This window comes from Zonotrichia albicollis, chromosome 1 (assembly GCF_047830755.1).
Source record: "Zonotrichia albicollis isolate bZonAlb1 chromosome 1, bZonAlb1.hap1, whole genome shotgun sequence".
NCBI lineage: Eukaryota > Metazoa > Chordata > Aves > Passeriformes > Passerellidae > Zonotrichia > Zonotrichia albicollis.
The window spans coordinates 120127240-120155017 of NC_133819.1; the positions used below are offsets into that span (position 1 = coordinate 120127240).

At 41.3% G+C, this 27778-nt stretch overlaps 1 protein-coding gene across 1 annotated transcript; it reads left to right on the plus strand.

The window, feature by feature from the left end:
• The first annotated feature begins 2613 nt into the window (after positions 1 to 2613).
• Positions 2614 to 23657, plus strand: ADHFE1 (alcohol dehydrogenase iron containing 1). Its single transcript, XM_005479346.4, has 14 exons — positions 2614 to 2710; positions 2999 to 3036; positions 5908 to 5951; positions 6120 to 6173; positions 7327 to 7481; positions 7652 to 7848; positions 8254 to 8331; positions 9503 to 9608; positions 10849 to 11001; positions 12161 to 12259; positions 13204 to 13282; positions 13429 to 13525; positions 17108 to 17265; positions 20798 to 23657. The coding sequence occupies exons 1-14, from the start codon at positions 2655 to 2657 to the stop codon at positions 20879 to 20881; spliced, it is 1398 nt and encodes a 465-aa protein (XP_005479403.2). The 5' UTR covers positions 2614 to 2654; the 3' UTR covers positions 20882 to 23657.
• The last annotated feature ends 4121 nt before the right edge of the window (positions 23658 to 27778 follow it).

Consider the following 27778-nt stretch of genomic DNA (forward strand, 5'->3'; position numbering starts at 1 on the left):
CATCCTGCGTTTGGCTCTTAGCTGGTAGAGAAGGAGGGCTGTGTTCTCCATCCAAGGGAAATTGGTGTCTTGTGAAGGGAGAAGGGTGCTCCGGTGACACCCCCAGGCTGGGGGTGTCACAGTGAGTTGTTTCACAGGTAATGTTGCTTTACAATTGCAGCATTTCTGCCAGCACAAAAGCTGAGCAAAGCTGTTTTCAGGCAGCTGGGACGGGACCGCAGATGTGACCTGGAGTTCTGATGAGTAGCAGCCACAGGTGCATTTAAGGATTGGCTGCTGCTCTCTGCCCTGGGCAAGTGGCCTGATGGTGGGGCTCTTGTTCTATAAGTCATCTTCTGCCACTCAGCTCTGTGGTATGCAGGTTCAGTTACACAAGGAGCATGCAAACTCACTGTAAGATTTATTGCAAGGCCTAAGAAATTGTACGGATTTTCTACAGCATTTTGTTGATGAAAAAAGGAAGTCAAAGCTGCCGGCCAGCCATTGAGTTTAGCAGAAAAATGTTTGTATTGTACAAGTTAAAACCTAAATTTCTCCCTGTAGTAACGGCAATCCATCATTTTATACAAATAATCTTGTTTACCTAGCAGTTTGAGAGCAGGTAGTAGAAATTCTCTCAGACTTCTCATTACTCTTGAACTTTGTAGTGTCATATGCACTTGAAACAGAAAAAAAATCTGCTGGCTCAATGTGTGGCTTAGCTACAGGGAAGATGCTGTTCCCTGGTAAGAAAGTTAGTAAAACAAGTTTCAGTAATCTCAATTAAATTGGGTTTTCAAACTTTGAGGTTTTTAGTGGTTAATGATATTGTAATGCCTCACTGCCAGTTTTTGAAAACGCTGGGTCACCTAAGCAGTTTTCTTGTTCTGTAGCACTTCAGTTAGGATGGCAGCTTCAGTAAAAAGCATCAGAAAGCAAACTCTTTGTGTAGGGGAGCTGCTGAGGGCAGAAGGGGTTTGTACACCTTGGAGCTTGGATAGCACTGATGGACTGACCACTGCCCAGCCTATGGGCCTTGCACACGGTGCGTTCTTTGCCTCTCTAGTGCTTCTTGCCCATGTGCTGAGCTGTCTGCAGCACTGCAGGCTGCTTTGGACCTGTCAGTGGCAGGAATGGTCTTGTGGGAACAACCCTTTGTTATCAACAGAGTGACATTCCGGACCTCTGATCTTCCAGGCATTTCCATTGGGCACACCTTGTACATGCTCAGCCAGGGAGAAGGGCTCTTTTCCCATACAAATACTTGATGAGAGTTCTGTGCTGCTCAAAAGGTCAGTTTTCTCCACCAAAATCCCATGAAGTGTGTTCATCTCCAGCAGCAAAGTGGTCACCTGAGCACAGGTGCAGGTGCTCCTGTGGTGTTGCCACTTTCTGGCTCTCACAAGTGAATAAAGGTTTTGCAGCTCCATGTACACTAACCTGCTTTCCCAAGCTCAGCACCTTGCAAAATCCTGAGATTTAGGCTCATCTGATCTGCTCATAGAAATTATTGAATGATGTGGGATGGAAGGGACCTTAAAGGCCATCTAGTAAGACACAAAGTGTATGCAAAGGCAAAGCATTTATATCTGTTACGTTAGAAAAATTATGCCTCTTTTTGTCAGAATCCAATGTTTCCTTTGCTCAGTACTGGTATACTACTGTGCTGGCAGCTAAGCAGCATAGCTTACAGCTTGAAAATTTGGTTACAAAATTTTGATCCATTCTGCACTGTAATTTACTATGATTACACAGAATTACAGAATTGTCATGGTTGGAAGGGATCTCTGGACATATCTTGTCCAAGGCCCCTGCCAAGGCAGGGTCACCTAGAGCAGATGACACAGGAACAGGTCTAGGTGGATTTTGAATGTCTCCAGAGAGGGAGACTATCGCAATATGACACGAAATGAACGACACTCACACTCTGAGATGTCCAAGGCAAAATAGGGGCAGTTTATTTCCAAACTTCGATGTTTATGGAACTTCAAAAGTGACCATGGATTGGAGGATGAAATTGCCACCTCTCCAGCCACACTGGTCAAACCCACAGTCCATCAATTCTCTCCTCTTCCAGAAAGGAATGCCAAATAATCATTATTTACATGAAAAGTGCATGAGAAACTCCATTACAACAATGTAAATATAAGAAGGCTTAAAAGAACTTACAAGAACAGGGTGACAGGAGGCTCCACAACCTCCCTGGGCAGCCTGCTCCAGAGCTCTGCTGCCCTCAGTGAGAAGAAATCCCTCATGCTGAGGTGAAGCTTCTTGTGTTTTAGTTTAGACCATTCCTCCTTGTCCTGTCACTGGACACAACTGAAGAGTCAGAAAAGTATTTCACTTAATTTCAGGACCATGGAGGTTTTTTTTATTATTTTCACTTTGCAATTCCATAACTTTCAATATTTTTCTGTGACAAATACACAGCAAGCTCTCAGTCCTAATTAGATTTTAGACGCTCTTCACTGGCATTCTGTGCTGGTTTAGCAAGCGGATTTTGCTTGCCTTAGAACAGGCCTGAGTTGGGTGTTGACAACGCTGACCTTAGGGCCGTGAGCTGGGGGTGCTGAATGGGACACTTGTCGCCTGATCCAGCAAGTCCCTGTGCCAGGGACTGTCCCGGGCTGTCCCGGGAGGAGGCGCTGCCGCCGGCCCGGCCCCAGATCCGGGCGATGGCGGCGGGGCGGGAGCGGGTGTCCCGCCTGCTGCGGCAGCTGGAGCGGGCGGCGTGAGTGCGGCGGGACGGGGCGCGGGGGTACCGCCGGGGCCCTCACGGAGTCCCTCCCGGTGTCCCTTCCGGTGTCCCTCCTGGTGTCATTCCCGGGGCCGGGCCCGCGGCTGGGACGCGAAAAGCGGCGGCCGCTCCGCCCCTGCGGACCCTCCCGCTGCACACCGGCGGGCTCAGCTGCAGGCCCGTGGAAGGGGCGCCTACACGAGGCTTTTAGGATGTAAAGCTTTAGTTTTCTGCTTTAGTTTTCCCCCTTTTAACCATACCTTTTTTTAACATTTTAACTAGTTGTCGGTGCCCGAGCCATGGCCACACTTATTCCCAAGGTAAGACTTAATTTGTTTCTCCAAAATAATTCTGTAGGAGGCCGTGGCCTTGCAGAGGGCTGTATGTATCTATGCAACGTGGGCAGAGGGTGCAGGTAACAGCTGGGAAGGAACAATCTGAAGGAGAAGGTAAACAACCTGTTATTTTGCAGCTGTACAGTGCTAGTGGTTATTGTTGCAGAGAGTCACTGCTCCCACATGTAAAAAACGCCAATCACTTGTTTTTAAAATTTTAAAAGTTTAATAGTAATAAAATGGTTATAAAAATAGTAATACAGTTAGACCAATAATAATTTGGACAAATTGAATTAGGACAATATGAGACAAGAGAGACAAAGAGTTACGGATGTCCGGGTACCTTTTTCTGGGCAGCACGAGCCCGAAAAAGGATCCCTGTTAACAAAGGATTAATCCTTAAAAACAATAGCCTGTTGCATATTCATACACTTCATACATGATGCATAAATTCCCTTCAAATACAGGATTCTGTCTGGTCATCATCAGCTTCTTCCTCTGAATCCTAACAGCACCTTCGAGGCAGGAAGAAGTTCATTTCTTCTGATAAGAGGGCAATAAATTCTTTTTCTCTGAAAGATTTAGGTGTCCTATGGCTGCTATCTCACTGCAAGTCCTTTCTTAAAAAAAAGTATCCTACATAGCATAGTTTCTATTTTAACATTTTTTATAACCTAAAACTATATTTAACACAGTACATAAGAGAATTAATACAGCATTACTTTCTAACACAACACATATAATATTCACTTTAATGTTTCCGAAAAGCCAATCATAAAATATGCATTTTTCACACACTGCATAAACTGCAGTTACTGCCTCCTGTCCCCTCCCTCCCCATACCATGGGGCCCGTTCTTTGATCTGAACTTTGCTCAGGCTCTCATCACCTGAACCATCTCAACTTTCGATCTGCTTTTGGATACACACGTGTTGCACCAGAAAAGAAACAGGAAGATATGGATAAAAAGTAGCCTTTCACAAAGGTGTGTGTTGGCCTGGGGAATAAAATCTCCACAGGCTTTTTATACAGTCAGCCCCAAGAAGGCAGCTCACTTAGGCCGGGATTGTGGACTGTGAACAGGGGAGCTGTGCTGGCTTACCCCAGTCACCCTAGGAGGAGCTTCTGTTTGCATGGGCTGTAGGGAAGCTAGGAGATTAATTATCTGCCAGTCTCCAGATTGTTTGTTAGTCTCCAGATCCACTTGATATTAGTGGTTTGAGCCATAATTTTGGTAATGTGTAACTCTAAGTAGCATGGTTTCACATGCTTAGAGCACTTCCTAAAGAATTGACATTGTCATTTTGCATATGGAAAAGCTATTGATATATTCAGATACTTGTTTTGCCCAAGATGATCCATACAGCAAGATAATAGTGCAGCTGAGAAATAGAATTTCGTTCATTTGCTTGTCTGCTTGATGACCTACCTCAGTCAATTCAAACTAAGCTCTTGCTAAACTGAAGCCTGAGTTAATAACCCTCTCTGAAAGTTTTAGGCAGCAATAGAGTCTATAGCGTAGCAAGATGATATCAATTCAGTAAATCTCTAAATTGTGGGAAATTATTGAACAGTGACTATAGCTGAAAAAACCCAGACTTCTTTGGGTTTCTTGGCAGTGTTCAAGGAAATAGTACAATTTTTGAACTCAGTAAAATTCACCCTGAAAGTTAAGTTTGTTTCAAGAATGTAACAGCAGGGTGTCTATTGTACTATCAGAAAGCAAGAGAGTAAATAGTTTGGACATGTCCTTAGCCTGTCAAATTAATGGCTGAAAGTACAGCAGACTCCAGCTCCAGGAGAGGTCAAACATGTACAGCCTGGCAAGAGGTGGCAATGAAAGAGCAGCTGCCCTGTGCTTGAATAGAAAGGAAATAAAGGGCTTTAATACATCTATCTGTTGCTGTTGTGGGTCAGTGCTTCAGTGCACCCCAGCGTGTCTGCAAGCCTCATTATCATGGTGTCACTCATTGGATCGGAATCCAAATTGTGTATTTTCAATTAATATAGCAGACATAAGGCATGCCTGCAGCAGGAAGAGCAGAGTGCTTTGATTGGTGTTTTCTTGGACAAGAATGGGCAGTTTCAGTTGATGCAGTTTGCTTCACTCTATGGCAAAATCAGAATATACCAGAAATCCGGTTTTGTGATATTCCATGCAAAAATGACATGGCAGAGAGAAGCTATGACTGAAATACTGTCCTTATAAATATCTTCTAATTAAAATTAATATTAACACACTGACTCTTATTTATTATTGGCAGTGCACGCGGTAATTTTCTAGCAAATAATTCTGTTTCACCTGCACGTTCAGGACTAGGCAGAAGTAAAAAGAAGTGTAAACACCTGTTAGTATTGCTCCCATGCATATATAAGGTGTTTTCTATCCGGATACATAAAGAGGATGTCTCATTAATTTGCCTTTGTTCCAAAGTTTATCATGTAGCTCCTACATATTTCTAGCACCTCTCATCTTGTATGTAGCAGCCTGAATGCTCTACACATACACAGTTCTACTTTTTTATGTGCTGTTCTGCGCTTTGTAGACTGCAAACAAACTCTCACGCAACCTTCCTGCTAATTTATTCAGTTTTTATTAAAAAATACTTAATTCTTGAAAAAACTTGAAAACCTCACTTGTTTTGTTGAATTATATGACTCAGATCAAGTACTTGGATCATTTAATCTCATGAACAGCAAGGGGTGAAATGGGTAACTGTTATCCAGACAAGTTGAGATGACCTGTGGAAATATGTTAGTGATTCTAAAATCAAGGGAATCTGTCAACTCTAGAGCTGAGAAACAGAATGAAATAAGTTATTTTTTCCTAATTGCATTGTTTTATTCCCATTCCAGTTCCTGAACGGCCCACCCTGGGGAGTACAGACTATGCATTTGAGGTAGATTTAATAATAAAATATATTTCATTTAAAAGCTGTACAAACAATACTTCTTGACAAATATGGCACTTAACAAATATTTGCATAATCAAATATTTATATTTTACTTTGAATAAGTAGGGCCAGATGCCATTTTTGTTGAGAGAAAGAAATGTTCTTTTTTTATAGATGGCCATTTCAAACATCCGGTATGGAGAAGGAGTCACAAAAGAGATTGGTATGGTAAGCTGCTATGGTGTGAGTCCATCCCTGGTAAAAAGTTATTTTCTGAAGGGCTGCCAGTGCTATCAATCCACTTAATAAAGGAAAGCTTATATAGGTGTGGTCCAATGTATCAGTGCACAAAGGTTGGAGCATACTGTTGGTTGAAGAACAGAAGCCTGGTGCATCTGTGGGGCTGTGGTGTATGAAATGCAGCTCAGGGGAAAATTGGGTCATTGATACTTTGCTACAAATAGGCAGCAATGTTTTTCTCTGACCAAGAATTTAATTCAGAAATTAAATCCTGCTGACTCACCAGGATTTTCTCAAGATCACTTTCATCTTTCTAGCTCTCATTAACTCAATCAGAGACTTTCTATTAAATTAGCTAGATATTCATTCAGCTCTCAGCTTGCCCTGTGTAAGTGTAGAATTTTTGTTTCAGCAGTGGAAGATGGTTCACCTAAATACACTGTTCCAGTGTGCTTTTATCACTGCCTTTTTTCATTAATCATTTTTTCTCATTTTTGGCATTTCTAGCATTAATAGATCTCTTTTTTATTTGAAAATTTGTGAAGTAAGATTATAGTCAGACAGTAAATGAAATTAGACAGAACCTATCTTTAAACAGCACTAGAATAATTTATACATATTGTATAGCTATTGTGACAACTTAGCAAACGTTAGGATGTAGTGTTGTTTTTCTTCTTTTTGCCTCATTTTGGTTTTTCATCAATAAATAAATATCCAGTATTACATTTTCAATATTTTAATGCTGTGCTTTGGTAGGCAGTTAATGGAGACAGTCTGTGAAAAGGCCTTTTTTTTTTCTCACAGGAACTTAGGAAAAAAATATTTTTAAAAATGTTTTGTATTTTACTATAGTATAAAGTAGTTCCATGTGGTTCAACAACTTTAGTTTTCTTCTATCTTAAGACTTCAACGATATAAATCTGGCAGCTTTAAATTTTATTCTGCTTTCTCTGTTCTACATGTGTGTGGTTAATACTCTTTTTCTTCAGCTGATATGGTTTTAAAAATTTTGCAATAACCAACTATTTTTTAAGTCAGGGGTTTATTGTTATCAAATGGTTCAGTTGATTTGGATTAGTGTTTAAATAGTGATGTGTATGATTTTATACTCATTGTTTGTTTTTTTTTATCATTATTGTAGGACCTGCAGAATCTTGGTGCTAGAAGAGTTTGTTTGATGACAGATAAAAACCTCTCCAAACTCCCTCCTGTAAATGCAGTATTGAACTCCTTGACAAAATATGGTATAAACTTTCAAATATATGATAATGTCCGTGTGGAGCCAACAGACCAAAGGTACAATTTACTTTTGACAGTGCATTTCTCCAAGTAGTGCCTAGGCCTTTACAGGACTTCATATGGCTTTTTAAACCCCTCCTTGTGGCCTGCATGCTGGTATTAATAGTTAGTTTCCCTGTGTACTGGTTTTACCCTGACTAATTGGAAAATCTTTCTTGTGTCCTAAGTTTCCTGGATGCCATCCAATTTGCTAAAAAGGGAGAGTTTGATGCCTATGTTGCTGTTGGAGGTGGCTCTGTGATGGACACCTGCAAAGCTGCCAACCTGTATGCAGCCAGCCCTTCAGCAGAATTCCTGGATTATGTCAATGCTCCTATTGGGAAAGGGAAGCCAGTCACTGTGCCCCTCAAGCCACTCATTGCAGGTAAAGCACGAGGAGAGTGTTTGGAGAGTTGGGGCCAGGAGAAGGTGAGGCATTCTACACTCCCTGATATTTCTACTGAAATCAGTTTACTGTGGCTGTTTCAGCTTCCTCTGGGCTAACTTCTCCTCTAGTTGTATTCAGCAGCCATTTTGCTGTTTAATTCAGTGGAGGTAAAGTCAGAGGTTTTATACTTACTTTGTCTTGTTTAGCTCAGCTAGACTCCTTTACTGAGAAAAGAGATCAAAGTAGCAGTTTCCCTTTGATCTCTTGGCTTTGGATCAGGGATACCTCCAAGATTTCCTGGGCCCTGTATTTTGGGTGGTGTTACTATTGTGGTTTTATTATTTAAATTGCAGTTTTATATATTTCTTTTTATTTGTTGTTATCTCCATTCTTGCTTTTAAGTTCCTACAACATCTGGCACTGGAAGTGAAACCACTGGTGTTGCCATTTTTGACTTCAAAGAACTAAAAGTTAAAACCGGTGAGGTTTTGGTGCTTTGTTTTGGTTTTTATTTGTTTGTTTTGTGGAGTTTTTTGTGTGTTATTCAAGACAATTGCTTTTCCCATGTCTTTGTTATTTCCCTGCCTTGAAAGGAGAGGATGCTGCATGTCATTTCAGGTGTCATTTTGTTTGATTCAACAGCCAAAGGCAAATTTTAAAAGCTTAAAGGTTTCCTCCTTGAATTAAATTTATATCATATTAACATAATGAAATACCTATGTAATACAGTGGATTATAGTTTGAAGGCAAAACAGGAAACTAAAATCTTTCAAGTCCTTAAATGGCAGAAAATGTTAATTGCAAAGGAAATTTCTACTTATATTCAGGGTCAACCAACTGTTCCTTATTTCCTCTGTATTTTTCTTTCTACTTTTAAGACTTCTGTTTCTTTGTTGTGTAATTGCAACCAAATGTTCCTTTTCCTGACTTTGGAAACCTCAGGCCTGGGATGCTGTGCAAGTGAGGGACACTGTCTTCCTTTGGCCTTTTCATCCCTGGCAAATAAAGATTAAGGCTAAAATGTCATCTTGAGCTTCACAGCTGCTTAAGGTTTTGCTTCTAAACATGTGGATTTTATACACCACACAGTCTGCAGAACTCGGGACCCAGATGGGTGTGCTAAGGAGACAATAGCTCAAGAGTTTTCTAGTCTATATGTAGTCAATCAGTCTGTCTGTCTGTCTGTCTGTCTGTCTCAGAGCTACATCTTTGTGCCCTTAACCGAAATACAAGGGCATGGTTATTACAGATGCTGAAGACAGCAATTGGCAATAACAATTGATTGCAACAATTGGTTGTACAAACCAGTTTTGCCTTCTGCCTGTCCACAGAAGACACAAATCTAAGAATACTGCAGATGCCACAGACATCTTGCAAGGCTGCTCAGGGAGGGTTGCAAACAGAGAGAGAATGTTGTCTGGTAAAATCTGCTTCAGGCAAAAGTCTCAAATCATGTTACTCTTTTAGAGAGACTTCATCATCAGTTTACATTCATAAATACTCCCTATCCTCCCGTCTCTCTCTTTGCCTTCATGTTCATAGTTTCAAATATTTTTCCCTCCTTATTGTCATGTTTTGAACATTAAGCTCATCTTGTGCTATTTTGTTGCAAAACATCTTTAACTGATTTTCCTCCCTTTGCACATTGCAGGTATTGCTTCAAGAGCCATTAAGCCCACGTTGGGCATCATTGATCCTTTACACACACTGTCTATGCCTGAACGAATAGTGGCCAACAGTGGCTTTGATGTGCTTTGGTGAGTTTCTGCAAGGCTGCTACTTGAATTTATTTAAATTTTGTATTTTTACTGTGATGATTGTAGAAAAAATGTATTTTGAGAGCACAAGAGGATGATTTTTTTTTCTGTTTGCTGTTCTTGTTAAGGTGAGCTGTGTCAGACTTTCCTCTTCCTTAGTTTCACTGCCTCCCTCAGAATGTGTGGAAACAAAACCTGCATTTGCAGAAATCTGAATGCTTTTGCAGTGCACTGGAGAAACTCTTTGCTTCCAGAATAGCTGTTGTCAGGGAAGAGAGTCCAAGTGTCCCTTTTTAGGGGCTCGTGGAGATAGATGATGAATGACAATTGTAATAGCATTTATCATAAATCACAGACATGGCAGGAAATAGAGAATAACAATTTCTAACAAAAGCCATGATGTGTCAATAAAAATTCATAAAAGCTTGTGAGGTACTAGCAGGTCTTCACCCAGCTATGGTCATCTGGGAACCAATCTCATAGTTTGCTTTTCACTTGGCACAAAATTTTATTCATCTTAGACCATCACCTTAACTACAAAAAATACATTGACATTTATTTTTGGAGAGCCAGAGCTTACTTTTCTTCTGGGTGCTATGGATATTAGAGTAATAGATATGTAATGAAACTGTGACTTCTTAAGCGTGGTGAAGGACCCTGGCCTGCAATGTCTATAATGGAAAAAAGGCCTTTTTTCATCAATGAAAATGGTTTGTCTGTAGTTTTGTTCATCTTAATGGAGCCATGTAGGCAGTGCCCCTTTTTTATGTGGTCAGACTCATGAGTGTCTGGGAGATGAGACTATTGGCAGTTTCACTTAGCTTAAATATCATACCCATCTTTTTTCAAGGTCAGTACTTCTAAAAGAAAAGTACCCTATGAAGTTTCCAGTGCTAAAGTCTCTTATGGTTCCTGTCCTACAAAAAGGAAAAGCACTCATTGCACATGCACAGCCCTCTTCAGTGAAAAACACTACAGGTGCTGGTGCACCCAAGCAGGCTTTTAGCAGGTGTGAGCTGATAGAAAGGGACCGTGTTTAGATTGCCTTCTGTGTGTGTGTGGGAGAGGAGGTGCTCTGGAGGTGCTGGCCCAGCATTCTCCCACTGTCTGTGAGATTGTATTTCTTGTTTCAGCAACCATTGGACACCAGAAATAAAAAAGAGCCTGCATTCAAAGGACAGCAGGGCAGTGACAGGGAGCTCTCTCCCTTAAGTAATTGATTTCTCCATCTTTCTGTCAGCCATGCCCTGGAGTCGTACACTGCTCTCCCTTACCACCAGCGCAGCCCCTGCCCCTCTAACCCCATCGAGCGCCCAGCCTACCAAGGCAGCAACCCCGTCAGCGACGTCTGGGCTCTGCACGCTCTGAGAATTGTCGCCAAGTACCTGAAAAGGTAACACACTTAACAGCCATCCCCCCTGCAGGGTGCTCAGCACACAGTGCCCCAAAGGGCGGGCCTGCAAGAATGGGAATTTTGGGCTAGGATGAGGCAGGCTGCAACATTAAGCTTTTGTTTTCTACCCTGGATTTTTCTTAAATAAAGCAAAATATTTTTCAGATAAAATTCAGAATTTCAGATAAAATTGGGATTAGTAGTTCATCTTGAGGAGGTAGCTTTTTAATGCCTATGTGAATCTATTCTTGAAGTCCTCAGTTAAAGGTATTTCAAGCTGTTCAGTTAATATGGGAGCAGAATTTTTTTGCCAGAATCTCCTTTCTATGACAGTATAAGGGGAATATGTAACAAACTGAATAAAATACTGCTGATGTTATTTCTGTGGCCTTCAGTGTAAATTAAGATACTTGCACACCCATCAAGAAGGTAATGACATGCAGTTATGAATGTGCAAAATTATGCATTTATTGCAAGCCTGCTCATTCTTAGAAGACCTTCAGTTTAGAATAGGTATTGCCTTAACTGGGAGTTGGTGTTGATCCTTGTCAATAAAGTTTCAGCCCCTTTACAGCTTTTGCATCCCATGTGCACTTCTATTAAAAATCAATGTAGGCTTTTTTTGAAAAATCTTTTTACAGTACCTAGTGAGTCAAAATAGTTGGGTTTTGTTCCTTTGGAATCTATTAATGAGACATTTTCTCCTTACTGTCAAACTGCACAAGGATCCTGAGACACAGGAAGCCAGGGAATCCTGTCTTCTTCCACAGGTGGTGGAGTCTAGAGCACCACCTAATGAGATGGTGAGAAAACTGGAGTGATCCTGGAGCCATACACAGAATTACCATAGATTCTAACTAGAATTTTTTGATTCACCACAGAATTGTATATGGTTAAATTCACTCTATTTACTTCTTTTTTGGAAAAGTGAAAGAAAGCTTGCCCTTCAGTGAACCGGTATGATCTACCTAAGTGATCCAGACACAGGATTGTTCTTTTACCGAAGCATGACTTGATTCCATTTCCACCATTTTAATCTCAGCTTATCTTTTAGATTTTTTGTATATCTGCCCATAAAGAAGCCCTCTCTCCCTTCTCCCTCCTGAATCACCAATCTGTTTGTGAATTCATTGGTACCATTTGCCTCCATGGTGCACAGAGCCATCAGAAACCCTGAAGACCGCGAAGCAAGAGCCAACATGCACCTGGCAAGTGCCTTTGCTGGGATTGGCTTTGGCAATGCTGGTGTTCATCTCTGGTGAGTACAGAGAAATAGCAACCCCATCTGAGGTCAGCTAACAGCTAGTGTTTGTTTCAGATTGTCAAAGATGTTGCTGCCCTTGTTGCTGAATGTAGAGTAAGGGATTGTAGCCTGGCCTGTGATGCTGAAGGACCTGTGTGTTGTGACAAACTGATGGGCTCCTGTCATTTATGAGTATAAGGATTGTGTATTCTTGGGCTGTGATACTCAGAGCCAGTCATGTGAAAATTACTAAACACAGGCTTTTTTACCTTCCTTGGTAGCAAAAACAAGAGTAAAAAAGTCAATGACATTTAAAACGTAAGATTCCATGCCAGCTGTTCTGCAGTGAGACAGCAATGATGTCATCTTGAGTTTTTCCTGAACTGATGCAATTATCTGCAAGTTTGTCTGTGGGACAGGCAATCAGCAGTCTGAAATGAGCTGTAATTAATATTGCAAGGCAATATAGTTTCATTTGGATGAAAATCTCAAAGAAGCAAAGCCTAGAAGTGAATCATGTACAGAAGTTATTAGCAGTTGTTCTCTTCAGAGACCTTCCTTTCATTCCTTTTCTTTTAGCAAGTCTACTTTTATAATTATATCTTAAAATTAAAGTTTCTTTTTTTCAGGCAGTGTGAACACATAGGTATGCAGACTATGATATTTTTGGCATATTTACATTACTTTAGGAACTGAAGATCTTTCAGTTCAGTCAGTGAAGTAATATAACTTCACCCTCACAAAGTAAGTAGGTACTGTTTTTTCCAGCTAGGTCCCTGAGGTGCAGAGGGATGAAGGTTGTCTGTACCTAACATCCACATCATACCTGTCAATGCCTTCTGAGAATCTGTACTGAAGAGACTTGCATACTGAAAACTGACCACAGAAGGGACTGAACACAAATTTTCCAAATACCAGGAGAGCTGCCCTAACCACTCTCTCTCTGCTCTCTGTTCCAGCCATGGAATGTCTTACCCTATTTCTGGTTTGGTGAAAACTTACAAACCAAAGGATTATAATGTGGATCACTCTTTAGTGGTAAAACTTGTTTATTTTTGGGTTCTTAATCTACATTTCAAATATCTGTTATCTGTCATTAATGAGCATTAAAGTCCATTGAAGTTAAAAGTACATGTCCTGTTGATGTGTTTTATTCTTTCTTTCTTTTTTCTTTTTTTCCCCAGCCTCATGGCCTTTCTGTGGTGCTGACATCCCCAGCAGTGTTTGCTTTCACAGCACAGATACATCCTAAACGTCACTTAGAAGCTGCAGAGATTCTAGGTAGGAATGTCTGTGGGTACAGTTCTTGTGTACAAATGGAAATCTTTCCAAAATGACATTTTGGGATTGAAAAAACTGTGTGCAAGCAGTTGTCATTGGTGGTTGGGAGGGGTTTAAGTTTAGAAAACAAGACTGTGGAACTAGATATCATGCAAATTAGATAGAATAATGCTGAATTTTGATATTGAATTATGTGATTAGAGGAGCAAGCTGGAGAAATCTGATACTTGGCCAGAAAAGTAGACAGCTGAAATTAACTGGAGGTCTGTTGCAAATCAAACAAGAGTAACTGTGATTGGCACAACTCTTGTCACTTATGAAGAGTAGTAACTACAAAGTGAACCAGTACTCAGGGGCATTTGTTGGCTAAAAGGAAGTATTTTCCCTAACAAATTCCCTGCTGTTGCAGTGAATTAGAACAGTGATATTTTGAATCACTCCTGCTCTTTTTTCCATGGCACACAGCTGTGGGTTTTGGTCTTTCTAATGTAGGCCTAAGCTTGTTTGTAGGTGTTGGAATTTCTCAGTGGCTGATGCCAAGGGAAAACTTTTCCTGGAGTTGCTCTTCTGTGAACACATATGTAATGGCTAAAAAGAGATTAATGAACAAAATGGCCTTTTCTGATTTTTAGCAGAATAAAAGTAAATGCTGCAAGCTGACAGCTCATTTAAAGGTTATTTTGTCATACAGTGCCTCGTTATACCAAAGGGTGTCCTAAGAGAAAGCATAGCCCTTTATTATACCTCCAGCATGACTGTGTGTAATAAACCAGCTTCCAGTGATTAGTCTCAGAGCTGTGAGCAGTCTAGCTGTGACAGCATGGCTCTGCACTGAGCTCATTTATTTGTCTAAGGTCAGGGGCTTTGCCTGCACTAGGTTTTGTGTTGTGGCTACACTGCTGCTAAAACACATGCTGGCCAAGGAGCAGGCACAGCCACATGCACAGCAGTGCAGGCAGTGGAGAAAAAGTGGTTAGGTCAACTCTCCTGGTATTTGGAAAATTTGTGTTCAGTCCCTTGTATGGTCAGCCTTCTGTATGCAAGTCACAGCAGTCTACTCACATGTATGACTTGCTTGTGTAAGTAATCTCAAAGCAGTGAGGATCTCAAGAAGAATGGGACTTTAATATAGATATTTTATAGTATTTTATATATAGTATAATTATATATGCTATATTATTTTATGGCATTTTCTATATTTATAGTATTTTATAGAGGGTGTCAAACAACATGGTCAGAAAAACTACACTGGGCAAAAGTTCTGTTTATCTCATAAACAGTCTGTGAGGTTGTTCAGGCTTCCTCTAATGTATGCTGTCCTGCCTATGTTCAAAAAAACCCACAAACTTAGCTGGAGTCATATACTGAGCTAATAAATATCTGTGTTCCTACAGCAATTGCACACAACTAAAATTAATTGAACAAAATGTGTCTGGATAACTGGTCAGCACAGCATATCACAAATTTTCAGCTCTGGCTCTTGATTTTAGAACAAGTGACTGAAAAGCAATTCCCTTAGGTTTTGTGGTATTAACTTCTGCCATAAATTCTGTCTTTAGAATTTGTCTTAATTTTGTCAGTAGAAATTTTAACTACGTCATTGTGTGCCTTGCTGGAAAGGGATTCTGCTGAAAACATGTCACATGGGATTGAATTTATTAATTCCCATCTGGGGTGTTTACTTCTGAGTCCACTCCAGAGTCCAACTGACTACAGTAGCTGATTCAAATCTGTCATGTTGCCAAATGCAATGACTAAGAAGGTATTTTATGACATGAAGCAGATTACTAAATAGTTATGTTGTGTGTATGTACAGCTGTGAATTTGGGTACAGCCAGAAAAAGCCTAATACCTCCCTGGATGGATTCTTAGACAGTTGAAATAGGTGTGCATGTGGCCAGAGATTTTCTAAGAGCAATTAAAGACTGATGAATCTTTTAAGCTGAGCAAAAAGAAAGTACTAGAACTATAGTAATATTTTACAACTAACAGTCACATTTACTGTCATATTTTATCCTCCTCTGTAGCCATGATATTTTCTGAAAAATCCCTTTGCTAGGGTTTTTCTCCTGAGAAGCTGAGAGGCCTCAGGAACAAAATGTAAACAACGATTATCTTTTGCTGTGGAATGCAACAGGTGCATCTTTGATTGGTCCATGTTGGCTGTTTCTAATTAATGGCCAATTACAGTCAGTTGGCTCAGACTCTCTGAGAGTCAGGAGCTTTTGTTATCATTTCATTATTTTTCTTGCTTGCTAGCCTTTTGATGAAATCCTTTCTTCTATTCTTTTAGTATAGTTTTAATATATCATTTTAATATAATATATATCATAAAATAATAAATTAGCCTTCTGAAACATGGAGGGGGTCCTCGTCTCTTCCCTCTTCCTGGGACCCCTGTGAACACCACCATAGTCCTCCCTTTTCCTTTTACTTTACCATCTGAAGATAGTGGATTTATGTCTTAGTTACCCCTCCACAGCAAAACCCAGGATAAACTTAGACTTCATGACATAGCCCCAACAGTACAAGAGTTTGTACAAGACTCTCTCATATCTTATTTATCAGCTTTTCCCAGACATTATTTACTACATTAGTGCCAGCCTTACTGCCTGAATATCTGAGCTCTTCAAGTGAGCTTGCAGGTCTCCTGTTCAGTTAACTCGCTTTGAATGTTACACTGAGCTGTGTGAAGATCACAGAAGATATTTTTCCTGTAGCTGTGTGTTGCTCTTACTCATCTCTCAGTGTGGCACTTGGACCTAACATAGTTCTGCTGTAACATCACTGAGGTCACACAGAGATCCAATTTAGCTCGGGTTACTTTGAAAGAAATCATATGGAGGAACTTGGGTCTCCTGTTTGGACATACTTTTATTATTACTTTTAACTAAGTCCTGAACATTCATTGAAGAAGGGAACACGAGCTATTCTGTAAGAAATATTTCTAATCTTTCATTTTGTATTGGTGTTTTCATTACTGTTCAGTAGTTGTTTCAAAGAGAGCAGTTCCTCCTCTTCAGTTCTACAGTACCCTACACAAGTCAGCACATATTCAAATAGCAATAAATTTAGAATTTACTCAGCGTGCTGAACACTGCCCTGCTGTCTCCCGCTTTTTCAGCCCGCATGCTGCAGTCCTCTCTGTCAATGTGTAATTGAACAGAACAGTCCTCTAGATGTCAGCAAACTCAAGGCCTTAAAATGAAGTTAGCATTTGGCACACTGTCCATACAAATAAATAACACTGATGTTCATGCATTAGCTGCTTTCCTCCCAGCAGTTAGTCAGACTAAAAAGTGCTTCTCCCTGTGAGCACAGAGGGAAAGGAAGTTAACCTCATGTGGCAGTTAGTCTTTCTGGCAGCAGTTAACGTGCCTCTGATCTTGTTTTATTCCACCTTTCACAAACAATTCCAACTGTAAAATAAGGACTGATTCCTCTTTTTACTTCATGTTGCTTTTAGGGCAGTGACTGTTATGTATGGATATGTATTCAGCTGATATTATGATTAAATTAAGTCCAGGACAGGCTTCCTCTGCTCTCTCCACCCTACAGTCAAGGCATTATGTCTTATTTTAGGAGCTGACATCCGCACTGCCAGAATCAAAGATGCTGGGCTTATTTTGGCAGACACACTCCGGAAATTCCTATTTGATCTGAATGTTGATGATGGCTTGGCTGCAATTGGTTATTCCAAAGCAGACATCCCTGCATTAGTCAAAGGCACTCTGCCTCAGGTAAGACAGAGAGCAAAACAGTTTTTCTTGTCAAATAAAATAGAACAGATTTGGGGAAAAAAAACCCAGAAGTCTTCTTTTCCAGAAAGTTTTATTTCTATTCGTGCATGAAAACTATTTGAATGGAGAAAATTATGGATAGTCAACTGTATATTGTTTCACTCCACAGCTTAGGTTTTTCTTTTCAATGGGCTGGAGTGCATGCTGCAGTTTTCACATGGATACAGTTAGTTTGGGTTTTTTTTTAATGTTACAGTTTTTAAAAAGAGGATGTTTTTCATAGGCCTGTGATCTTTGTAGTAGATACTGCTTTTTTCATAACTACCTCTCTTTAATTATGTGTGCAGGTGGTCTATAGATAAAGCCTTAATACCAAGTGCTATCTGGTGAGAATGATCAAACTCACTTTGCATTAAACTTTCCATATTGAGAAGTTGCATTTTTCTTCGCAGATGGCTTTTTTGTTCCATTGACCCCCATCAGAATTTGAAATAAGGTCCCCTGGGATGATATAGATTAAACTTGTAATACCCTTTATTGTTTCAGTGCCCACAAAGACACTGCAAAAAGCAACACACCACTCTTAAAGCAAAATCCAGAGTCTTCCTTGTAAAAAAACAGTTTGATTCAGATGTTATGGACCTAGTATTTGTTCCCACCGAGTTGCAAGGGAAATATTACTATGGAGAAAGTGAAAAATTTTTAGGCCAAAAGGTTATTCACTTTTTACAGTGGATCCTGTATAGTTCTTCTCACTCATAAATCTCAGAGCACCTTAGAACAGTTACATTAACAGTAAATATTAATATTCCTATTTTACACCTGAGAAAGTGACACAAAGGTGCAACTATTGAGGATCACACACAACAGCAGTGGCAAAGCCAGGAAGAAAACTAAGGTCTCTTGAGCCCCCATGAAGTAGGTTATGCCTGTGCATTGTTATGGGACATTTGGAGGGTTTGTTGTGATAAACATATTTATTTCAAACAAACATTGAATGCAAGTTTTGCCTAGCTGGAGAAGGGTTCTTAACCAAAAGATGTTGAAGGGTTTTTTCTGTCTTCTTATGGCATTGGTGATTCATTGTACTGTGTAAAATGAGATGACCTACTAGTTTCTCAGCCCTTATTTTTTGGTATGAGATGTAACATGATGCAAATGTATCAGCGTTCCTTAACAATCTGTTAGTACCCATGGGTTAATCCATAGTTTATTTTTTCGTATAATTCTTTTGCTTTTCATCTTGCAGTAGTTTTGCTTTGTAATACAGCAATGGCCCATTCACATCAGGAGAGCAATGTGGTGCAGTGGTGATAGCACTAAAAAGTTTGCCAAGTATATTACATGCCATGAAGTGCAGGCTGCAGGGAAAAATGTAATTTGAATGTTGAGATTTGGGGTGGGAGCTCTGTTGGGACAGACTTGGAAGTTAAAACAAAATTTTACTTCCCTTCCTAAGTGAGGCTGTTGAAATTGATCTTGTTTACAGACAGCAGTTATTCTAGTAAAGAGGATTCTGTCTCAAAGTTCAAGGTGGCTGAGTGGTGGTGTTTGAGAGGAGATGGGGGCACTGAAAACAAGAGATTGTGGAAGGGCTGTTCTCTGTCCTCCCACCCCCTGCAGACATCCCAGAGGCAGCTCCAGTGGGGCTGAGGCAGAGATGAGTCCGGAGCTGCTGGGTTTGGCACAGGACCAGGATGCACTGAGTCAGACTGAGGGAGCCAGGGCCTCTCTCTCTGGACACCAGCAAAGATCAGCAAGCTTGTGCAGAGGTAGTGATGGTGCCTCTGTGTCCAGGCACACGGGAGGAGCACCATTTGCAGCCTTCTGTTCCCAGAGCTGGGAAATGCTCCAGTCTGTCAGGCTGTCAGGCTGGCTGTCTCTTGTCACCCAGTGTGATTTTACAGATAAATCTGGACATCTCAGTGCACAGAGCTGCAAAACTGGCTTTGGCCCAGACAGTCCTAATATGTTGAATTTATGAATACTTGAGCACCGTGTTGTTATATTTTGCATATTATGAGTCTGAAAAAAACAACACACTATTGCCCTAGTGCTGTTTGAATTTTCCATTTGGTTTCAAAACTGCATAGAAGAATCTCAGTCTTCTCTTTGGCTGGATCTCTGTGAGTAGCAGCACTGGTGTCAGCAGTGGGGAGAGAGGTACCACCATTTTATTGCCATTTGTGAATCTTCTGTAGGTAAAATTATGCACACAGAGCTGCACTTCTCAGACTCCTCACAAGCCATGCTAACCATGATTATGAGCTGTGAATACCTCACAGCTGACTTCTCACCACTGTTTCACGTTGATTTGGCAGTGTGGTGGCCTGGCTTGCTGTGTGACCACATCCAGCCTGCCACAGTGGCATCCCACGGGCCAGGGGAAGCGCATGGCTGCAGCCCTGTGCTGTGGCATCACCCTGCTTCCAGGGGGCTCAGCTGAGCCTCCTGCCCAAGCAGGGCACTGGGGAGCCCCTTCTCCTGCATCCCACTCCCTGCCTCAGGCAAGGACCTCAGCAAATGATATCCACTGTCCACATGTGAAAAAAGGGGGAACTTTAAAGCTGGAGGGCAGCATCTTCCACAAGGGAGATGTTGAAACAGGTTGCAGCAGAGGAAATTCTCTTGCTAAAACACATTTCATCTAAAGATAATGTGTTCCTAGTGTGGGCGTGGATTCTGTCTTTGCAGACATCTCTAACTCTCTCCAGTATTTCAGTAAAAGTTAAAATCATTGGTTGTTGAAAACATGGAAGTTCTAATCATGACCTGTATGAGTACACTGATGTTGGGCCCTTTCAGCTGGATGTTCCTGCAGTAAGTGGGTACCTACACTAATGCAGCTCCTCATCCTCACTAGCACAGGGTTTTCTGAATTGCAGCCCCTGCCTTGGTGCTTATTTTGTCAAGCAGAGCCCTAAAGCTCATACCTGAGTTTCATTGCAGTCATTGGGGCTTTAGCAAATGCACATTCTGTTGAATCAGTGTCCAAATGAAGACCAACCACAATTCCTTTGTATTCTGACTCTGAGGTGTGGGGCTGTTTATTAAGATACTTTTCCTTTGCTATGTCTCTTTTTCAGAGTCTGACTTACAGGTGCTGTTTATTCTCCCCATTTACAGCAGCTCCTGGGCCTTGGGAGGTGTAGTGTTTTGAGAGTCTTGGTCCCTAAAACTCCAACTCCTAGTTCAGTGCCGAAAAATTAATTTTAAAATGGACTATATTCTCAGGATAATGTCCTCCAGTGTAGTGACATCTGTGATGGAGAAGGCCCATGTTTGCTGTGCTTGACTCAGAAACTGAACAGCATTCTGATCTTGCTTCTGTGTATTTAATTACAGGGAATTTTAGCTTATGTGTTCTTGAAAGTACTGTACAGTTGATGATGCTTCAATTTAATTACTTGATTACTTATTTTGCAAAACTTTGTTATTCTCTGTGAAGGAATACAGAGACATGTAGTTCACCTACTGTTTGATTAATTTTATTGGTATCCATTTATAATCCAGTTTTTCTTTCATCTTGCAGGAGAGAGTGACTAAACTATCACCACGTCCCCAAACAGAAGAAGACTTATCTGCTCTCTTTGAGGCTTCCATGAAACTTTATTAGCTTAAACATGTTCTGGAAAGTGTGGTCTATTCTAACACAGAGGTAGTTTCTCATAGATACGGGACTGAATTTGTTTAGAGCATGGAAGAATTTGGGTAATTTTGACTTCTGTTCCATTGTACACTGCCAAAAGGTCACGTAATTCATCTTTAACTAAACACTGCTTTGAAGTGAAGACTTGACTGTGGTTTCTTTCTTGCTCAGTTGTCAGTGACATTGACTTGCATAAAAGTTGGAGCAGATTTCTTGCATTACTGAAGGCTTTTTTGTGCTACAGAGGTGGTCAAAGGTGGAAAAATGTTCTAAGGGATATTTCCAACCATTTTGCAAATCATGCTTCTATTTAAATTATCCATATTTTGCTTTTAAAAGTCATGCTAGCTAAGAAATAATGAAGGTCATTTTTGATTGGGGAGGGGAAGTCCCCTGCAGAAAATGTCAGCTTACTGTATTCTGTTCTGCTTTATCATCTTTTTACCATCTGGCTTTGCTAAGAAGGCTGTTGAACTGGGGTGCTTTTATTGTGTGATTGGGAAAAATCTGCACGCTTCATAGCTGTCTGTAAAAGACTGCTTGGAAATTTGGTTTGGGTCAAAATTCTGACAGATATTTATCTTTCCTCTTACAATCTCTATAATTGTCATATATTTATCTTTCCTTTTATGCTCTATATGAGGTGCTCTGTATGAGGAGCAAAACCAAAGTAAAGCATGGTCACACACTCAACAGGAACCATATAACAGCAAGACAGCACCCATCATGGTCATTCTGTCTGTCTGGAGGCAACATCCCCCTTTCCTGCTGAGTTCTGTGGAAGGAAGCTCTCAACTGTATCTTGCTTTGCTGTGAATCAATTGCTTCTGCTGAGCATCAATTGCTCCTGCTGAGCTGCTGCAGGTGCTGTCCCTGAGAGTGCAGCCACTAGCTTGAGGAAGTGGCTGTGTGCTGTGGTTCAGTATTAAAAAGAGGTGGTGAAGCATTTGGCTGCACAGAGCCCCACGGGGAGCACTGGGTAAAGGGTGGGAAGGAGCGTGCACCTTCCGAGCAGTTAACCAGCTGTCAACTGAGAAAGGGAAGTGGGGCAGGGAGAAAGGAAACAACATTTTAATATTATTTTCCTGTATTTAAAAAGTCCACGTGGTTGTGTGTACAGTTTGCTTAAATCAGATTCTGCTTCATGTTGGACTCTGAGCATCTGATTCATGCTGCTACCACAGCACAAGACAAATGAGGGAAGAGCCCTGTGACTTCTGGGGTGCATATTTCTTTCTGCTGGGGAGGGAGCACTTTTCAGTCACCCTGTTGAAGTAGAAGGCTCTATGCTTGCACCTTTGCATTTGTGTATTTGTCTGATCAAGCCAGTGCTGTCCTAGCATCTGAGCACAGATGTGCACTGGATATTGACACTGGATCCATTCCAGGGCTGTTAAAGCAGCTGGATGGATACTGATTGTTTTTAGCATCAAAATGGGTTTGGTGGCCATAGGACTGCACTGCCACTGTGTGATACACATGTGATTTCCATGTCCTTCTGAACCCTCCCCTCTGCTGAAATTGCCCACAAGTACTTCTGTCATGAAGGCTGATGTTGTAATAGCAGGGGATTCGTTTCATTATATTGTGCAAAGCTGACATATTTAGAAAACAAAATTTGTCAAAACCCTTTGTCCAACCCTGTTTCTCAATGTCAAGCTGGATGAGGCTCTGAACCCTGCCTAGTGAAAGATGTTCCTGCCCATGGCAGGGAGGTTAGAACTGGATCTTTAAGATCTCTTCCAGCCCAAACCATTCTATGGTTCTGTATAAACTTTTGGCCTGTTCTGTCTTTCCACTCCTGTCTTTCTCCAGTCTGTGATAGCAGTACAGATTCATGAAGAGACAATCTTTTTGTCCAGGAGCCTAATTCATGGCAGTCCTACTGTGTTTGGGGGGAATATACTGTCTGGGGAACTCAGCAGCATGTGATTTCATCACTGCAGCAGAGCACTTTGATGGGAGTGCTTTGGGAAGTAGGATAACTTCTTCTAGGACACTTCTTATCTGCCTTTTATGCCAGTATGGCAGTTAATGGCAGGCTGCAGTTTTGTTAACAGGCAGAACCTCACACTTAACTTCCTATACCACGTAACCTGCAGTGCCTGATGGTTTATATAATAAACCTCATACTCCCTTTGATACCCATATTTTACACATGAGACAAAGAGGTTTATGTTGTACCTAACATAAGCAGATGGTGCTGTAAGAAGGGACATTTCTGTTTTCCTCACCTCTTTGGCTGCATCAAGGTTTTCAACTGCCTTAAATTGGTTGTGAAATCTCTCCCACAGACATCAGCTACATGTGAAAATCTGCCTCATGGGCATCAGTCTCTACCACCAATTATTGGTTACTAGTAGGGATTTTCTGAGGAAAAATTAAGAGAGCTCAAGCTGCCCCAGAATGCTGGATATGAGTGATGATGTGACAGGGTGTCACATCCTGGCTCCTGGGCAGTGGTAGTTTTATTCACAGCTGAAGAGCTACATGGGGTTTCTCATGTATTATCTCACTAAATTACTTTGTGTTGGTATTTCTGTGGGGTGACACTGTAATTGTGAGTGCCCAGTGGTGGTTGGGCATGTGTGTGAAATCTGGGAGGCTTGTTCTTGTGGCTCCTGTTACTGCTGTGCTACTCAAACCCTCTGTGGTGGATCTGTTCGTTTAGATTGTGCTGAAATGCAAATAACAAAAATAAAGCTTGTTTGAGAGCAGCATTTAACTCTGTATTCTCTGAGCTCTGTGTAGGTAAACACAACCCAAAACCTGGCTCTTGTGATCACTCACTCAGTCCATTTGCATTTATTAGATTAGCTTTGGGGAGCAAGTGAACAAGTGCATATGTAGTGCTGGTGAAAATAGTTTACCAGCAGGTGTAGTTTTATCTGGAGTACCAAATAAAAAACTCACTCACTTCACAAGCAGAGCCTGCAGGATTGCTGCTTGGGATTTATAGTAGGTACAGTAGTTGTTCCATCCCCCCATCTACCTTGTTTCTTTCCATACCAGTGCTGATTTTCTCAGCAGTTAAAAAGAGAATAAAGCAAAAAATATGTACTTTAAATGCCTAAATCTTCAAAAGCTCTCACCATCATCCTTTGTGAACAAACTTGGAAGAAACAACACATAGGTTAGGCTGCATGATCATTCCTGTTGCACTGTTTTGTGCCATGGCTGTCATCTTCTGTCTTGTGGTTGGCTTTCCATCTCCCTGAGACCTGAAAAAATGGATGAGAAGAGCAATGGTTAAGGGACACAGCCAAGCTCTGTCTAGGCCCTTTCCATAAGCCCTGAGTAAATCTTCTTAGGCATCACTGTGCTCCAGGACACGTGCAGTGTGCTGGGATTCCACAGCTCCAACCAAATAAATCCATTGCCACATTAAACATCTCTGTGCAGAGGACCTAAAGGTAGGGTCTCCATTTTTCCTCAAACCATCCCTGTGTGCTTCCTAAATAAAAATGAACTTGATTTAAATCCAAGCACCAGTTCGTGAATGCAGAAAGTGGTGCCACCATTTTCCTGATGTCTCCAGCAGCCCTGGCTCACACAGTGCTGCACAAGCTGCTTGTCTGATGCAGTGAGGAGAGGGTCTCCCACACCTAGCCATCTCTGCTAATCCTGCCTGGAGATCTGAGTTAATCTCTGGCACACCACCTGGCCACCTGGAGGAGCAGAGATTCCCTGAACAGGGGTGTTCAGAGACTGTCAGTGACCAATTTGCAGAGGTCTCAGCTCTCTTTGCACATGTCTATTTTTCAGCCTGTTTACCTGCACTGTATGTATGAGAAACCACACAGGGTCAGTGGGTCAAAAAATGCTTAGTGCAGAATTTTTAAGTGTAGTGGTCCATGAGAATAAGCAGAAGCTTCTACTTTTTGCTCTGAATATCTCAAAGAAAGTGAGACCGAAGAAAAGCTCCACACCTGGGTCATCATTAGGAAGGCTACAGTTCCCTTAGATGCAACATTTCTGAATGCAGTTTTATACTTTGCCAGATCCAGTCTTCCATTAACCCACTAAAATGTCATTCAGTTTCTTTTTTTCCCCAAAGTACTGGAACAGCTGCCACAAGTGAGTGGGTAGAAAATGCTGTCCAGCCAAAAAAAAACAAGAGGAAGAACCATTTGACACAGCTCAATAGAATGTTAATCAGGTTCTTAAGTTAACTGCTTTCCTAGTAATAGTGAGGAGGATGAAAAAAATACTTTCAGACTTTGGTTTCTATTGAAAAATTACATGTACCTCATTTTCAGAGAACTCCTAAGTACAACAAATGGCAGCAGATATTTTCCTTATTTCTCTGAACATGGGAGCTAAAGGGGAAAATTAATTTACATCCATGTGGTGGCATAGTTAAGTGAAGGCAGAGGAAATGAGACTTCTGTCCTCTGGAGATAATTCACGTGTTAATTTGTGTCACCCTGTAGAGCCACACAGCTTGGTTCCTCAGCCACAAACATTGGCAGCACACAGACCACCAAGGTCAACTGAGCAGCCAAGGAATATGGGGTGTGCTGACACTGTAGTCTGAGCTCCCATTAAATGTTTCATTTAATCTAACATTACTTCATCATGAAATATATATCTCATAGCCCAGAATGGTTTCTTGAAGGGGAACCTTTCCTCTGTGTTCCCTGACTTGCAGTGACTTTGACCTACTTTAACAGTGCACTTGTGCTTTTTCTGGGTGTTTGACCATACAGCCTTAAATTAGCAAGTTGACATTGAAATGCTGATTTACACCTGCAGTCAAATGGATAACACATGTTAAAGACTGATTGTCAGCAGCTCCAATACGCTATGGCTTCATTCTCTGGCATTGTTTCTTCCTTTTATGGGATTTAAGGACAACATTGTGTGGCATTGTTGTTATGGCTTTGGACACAGCTGTGGGGGGCTGACACTGTGTATGGTCTTTGTCATTTATCTAAAAGCTGACATCACTTTCAGAAAATGACTGTGAAAATTTGGATGTTTAAGTGTTGCTGTATGTTTTAAGAGAGCATTGGGAATAAAAAAGCCCTTTTGCTGGCATTAAAAAAAAAAAAAGCCAACAGTTAACATTGAATAACTTGCTCTTCTGACCTTTTCACCTTAAGGAAGATTAATGGTGGTTTAGATCAGAACATCCCCCCTGATCAGGGTCTGAAAGCTTCGGGGATTCAGACAGACAAAGAAAGTAATTTCACCCCTAGGTCACCAGCACAGACCTATGGTGTCTCACCAGTGGCCACCGAATGATTGCTCAGTAGTTCATGGGCAGGAGTTGGTGGTCATAATCCATTTTCCAATGGCCAAGTCCCTGCCTTGTGAAAGCTGTCACTGTGTGCTTATCCAAGCAGCGAAAAATGGGAATTAACATCAACAGTCTGCATTTCATTTGCCTTGCACTGCTAAAATCCCAGAACCTCTGTGTTTCAGGGGATCAAGCTCTCTCCAGGAGGGGCTGAGCTGTGCTGGTGCTGTTCTGTGAGTGGTGGCACCTCCGTGTTCCCTTCTGGAGGGCTGCAGCCTCTGGAGCACACAGGTCTCATTCAGGCACACTCACAGTGTCACCACTTGCATTTAGGACGTCCTGGAATGTCACGTCCCACAGCTTTCCTGTAGTCATCTCCCAGGTTTAGTTCTTGGTGTAGTCAAGCTGATGTACTTCATACCTACTGTACTTGTATTTTAAATGGAAGACCTGAGGTTAGGACTCCTCAGTTAGTAAAACCGAGCAGAGAGCTGGCAGGCAGGTTCTGATTGCAAAGTAACTCTTTGTGACTTCTCATATCAGAAATTATAATGTCACCAACCCTAAAGCCCCATTCAGGGGCCTACCCAGCAGAGATGAGCTAAAAAACCAAGGTGCCCAACAAAGGCAGCAGGGAGTTAGCTGACAGGCACTAAAGGTCTGAGTGTGTCCTTCAGCATGCACACAGCAAGGCAGGCTTTGGGAAAATCTGGCAGACATGTGAGTACAGTTGTTCACAGCTGAGATGTTGAGCCTGAGTACATAACGTGGTTACACATTACAGAGAGAAAAAGCTGGAGTGCTAGGATCTAGGAGTCTAGGAATTGAGAGGATCAGACTTCAGGGGAACATCTAAGACAAGAATATGCATTTTAAAAATATTGTAAAAACCTGAAGGATGAGGAATCTAGACTTTTGTAGTTCTTAGGTGCCATGTCCATAGCAAGGCCCACAAAAACTCTTCCCTGTTCCCTTTTGGGTTGTTTTCCTCCTGGGGTTAGCTCTGTACTGTACTTTCCTAGCAGTGGACAGAGCAAATGAACAGATTACAGATAAAACTGAAGTAATAAAGGAAAGTGCTTAAGTGTAAAGGCTAACAGGATAAAGGAAAAGGACATGTAAAGATCATGAGTTCTGCGAAAATGAAAGAACTCAGAGGCTGCTGCGTGACTTTAAAAGTGCTGACCTCTCTGTAGCTTATAAGCTTGAAAATCCTCTCCTATGTATTTGCAGCATTAATTCCTCTTGTTATCTGAGGTGATCTACTTTAATCAGATTCCTACAAACAAGTCAAGTGCTTACAACAGAAGATCTTTGACACCCCTACTGGCAGCATCAGTAGAGAGGACAAAGACCAAACCAGCAGGGAGATCAGATCAGTCACCTCATCTCAGCAAAAACTGTTTCAGGATAATTGGCATCAGAGTTCCCCACCTCCAGGCTCTTACCTGTGTGCTCCATGGTCATTTGATGTACTGGTTGAACAAAAGATACTTCAAAATAATCACATTTCAAAGGCACAGCAAGTCTGAAGCCTCCTCTGTCACAGTGCCAACTCCTGTGCTACCTTACTTCACTCAGATAAACTGAGTCTGGATCAAAAGGGGACTCATAAATCTGAT

What these genes read in the sequence shown, in the direction of transcription:
- ADHFE1 (XM_005479346.4), top strand. Translation starts at nt 2,655, where the DNA reads ATGGCGGCGGGGCGGGAGCGGGTGTCCCGCCTGCTGCGGCAGCTGGAG. An exon ending in GTACAGACTATGCATTTGAG is followed by an intron (nt 5,952 to 6,119) that starts GTAGATTTAATA and finishes CTTTTTTTATAG; the next exon opens with ATGGCCATTTCAAACATCCG. An exon ending in AGTGGCTTTGATGTGCTTTG is followed by an intron (nt 9,609 to 10,848) that starts GTGAGTTTCTGC and finishes TCTTTCTGTCAG; the next exon opens with CCATGCCCTGGAGTCGTACA.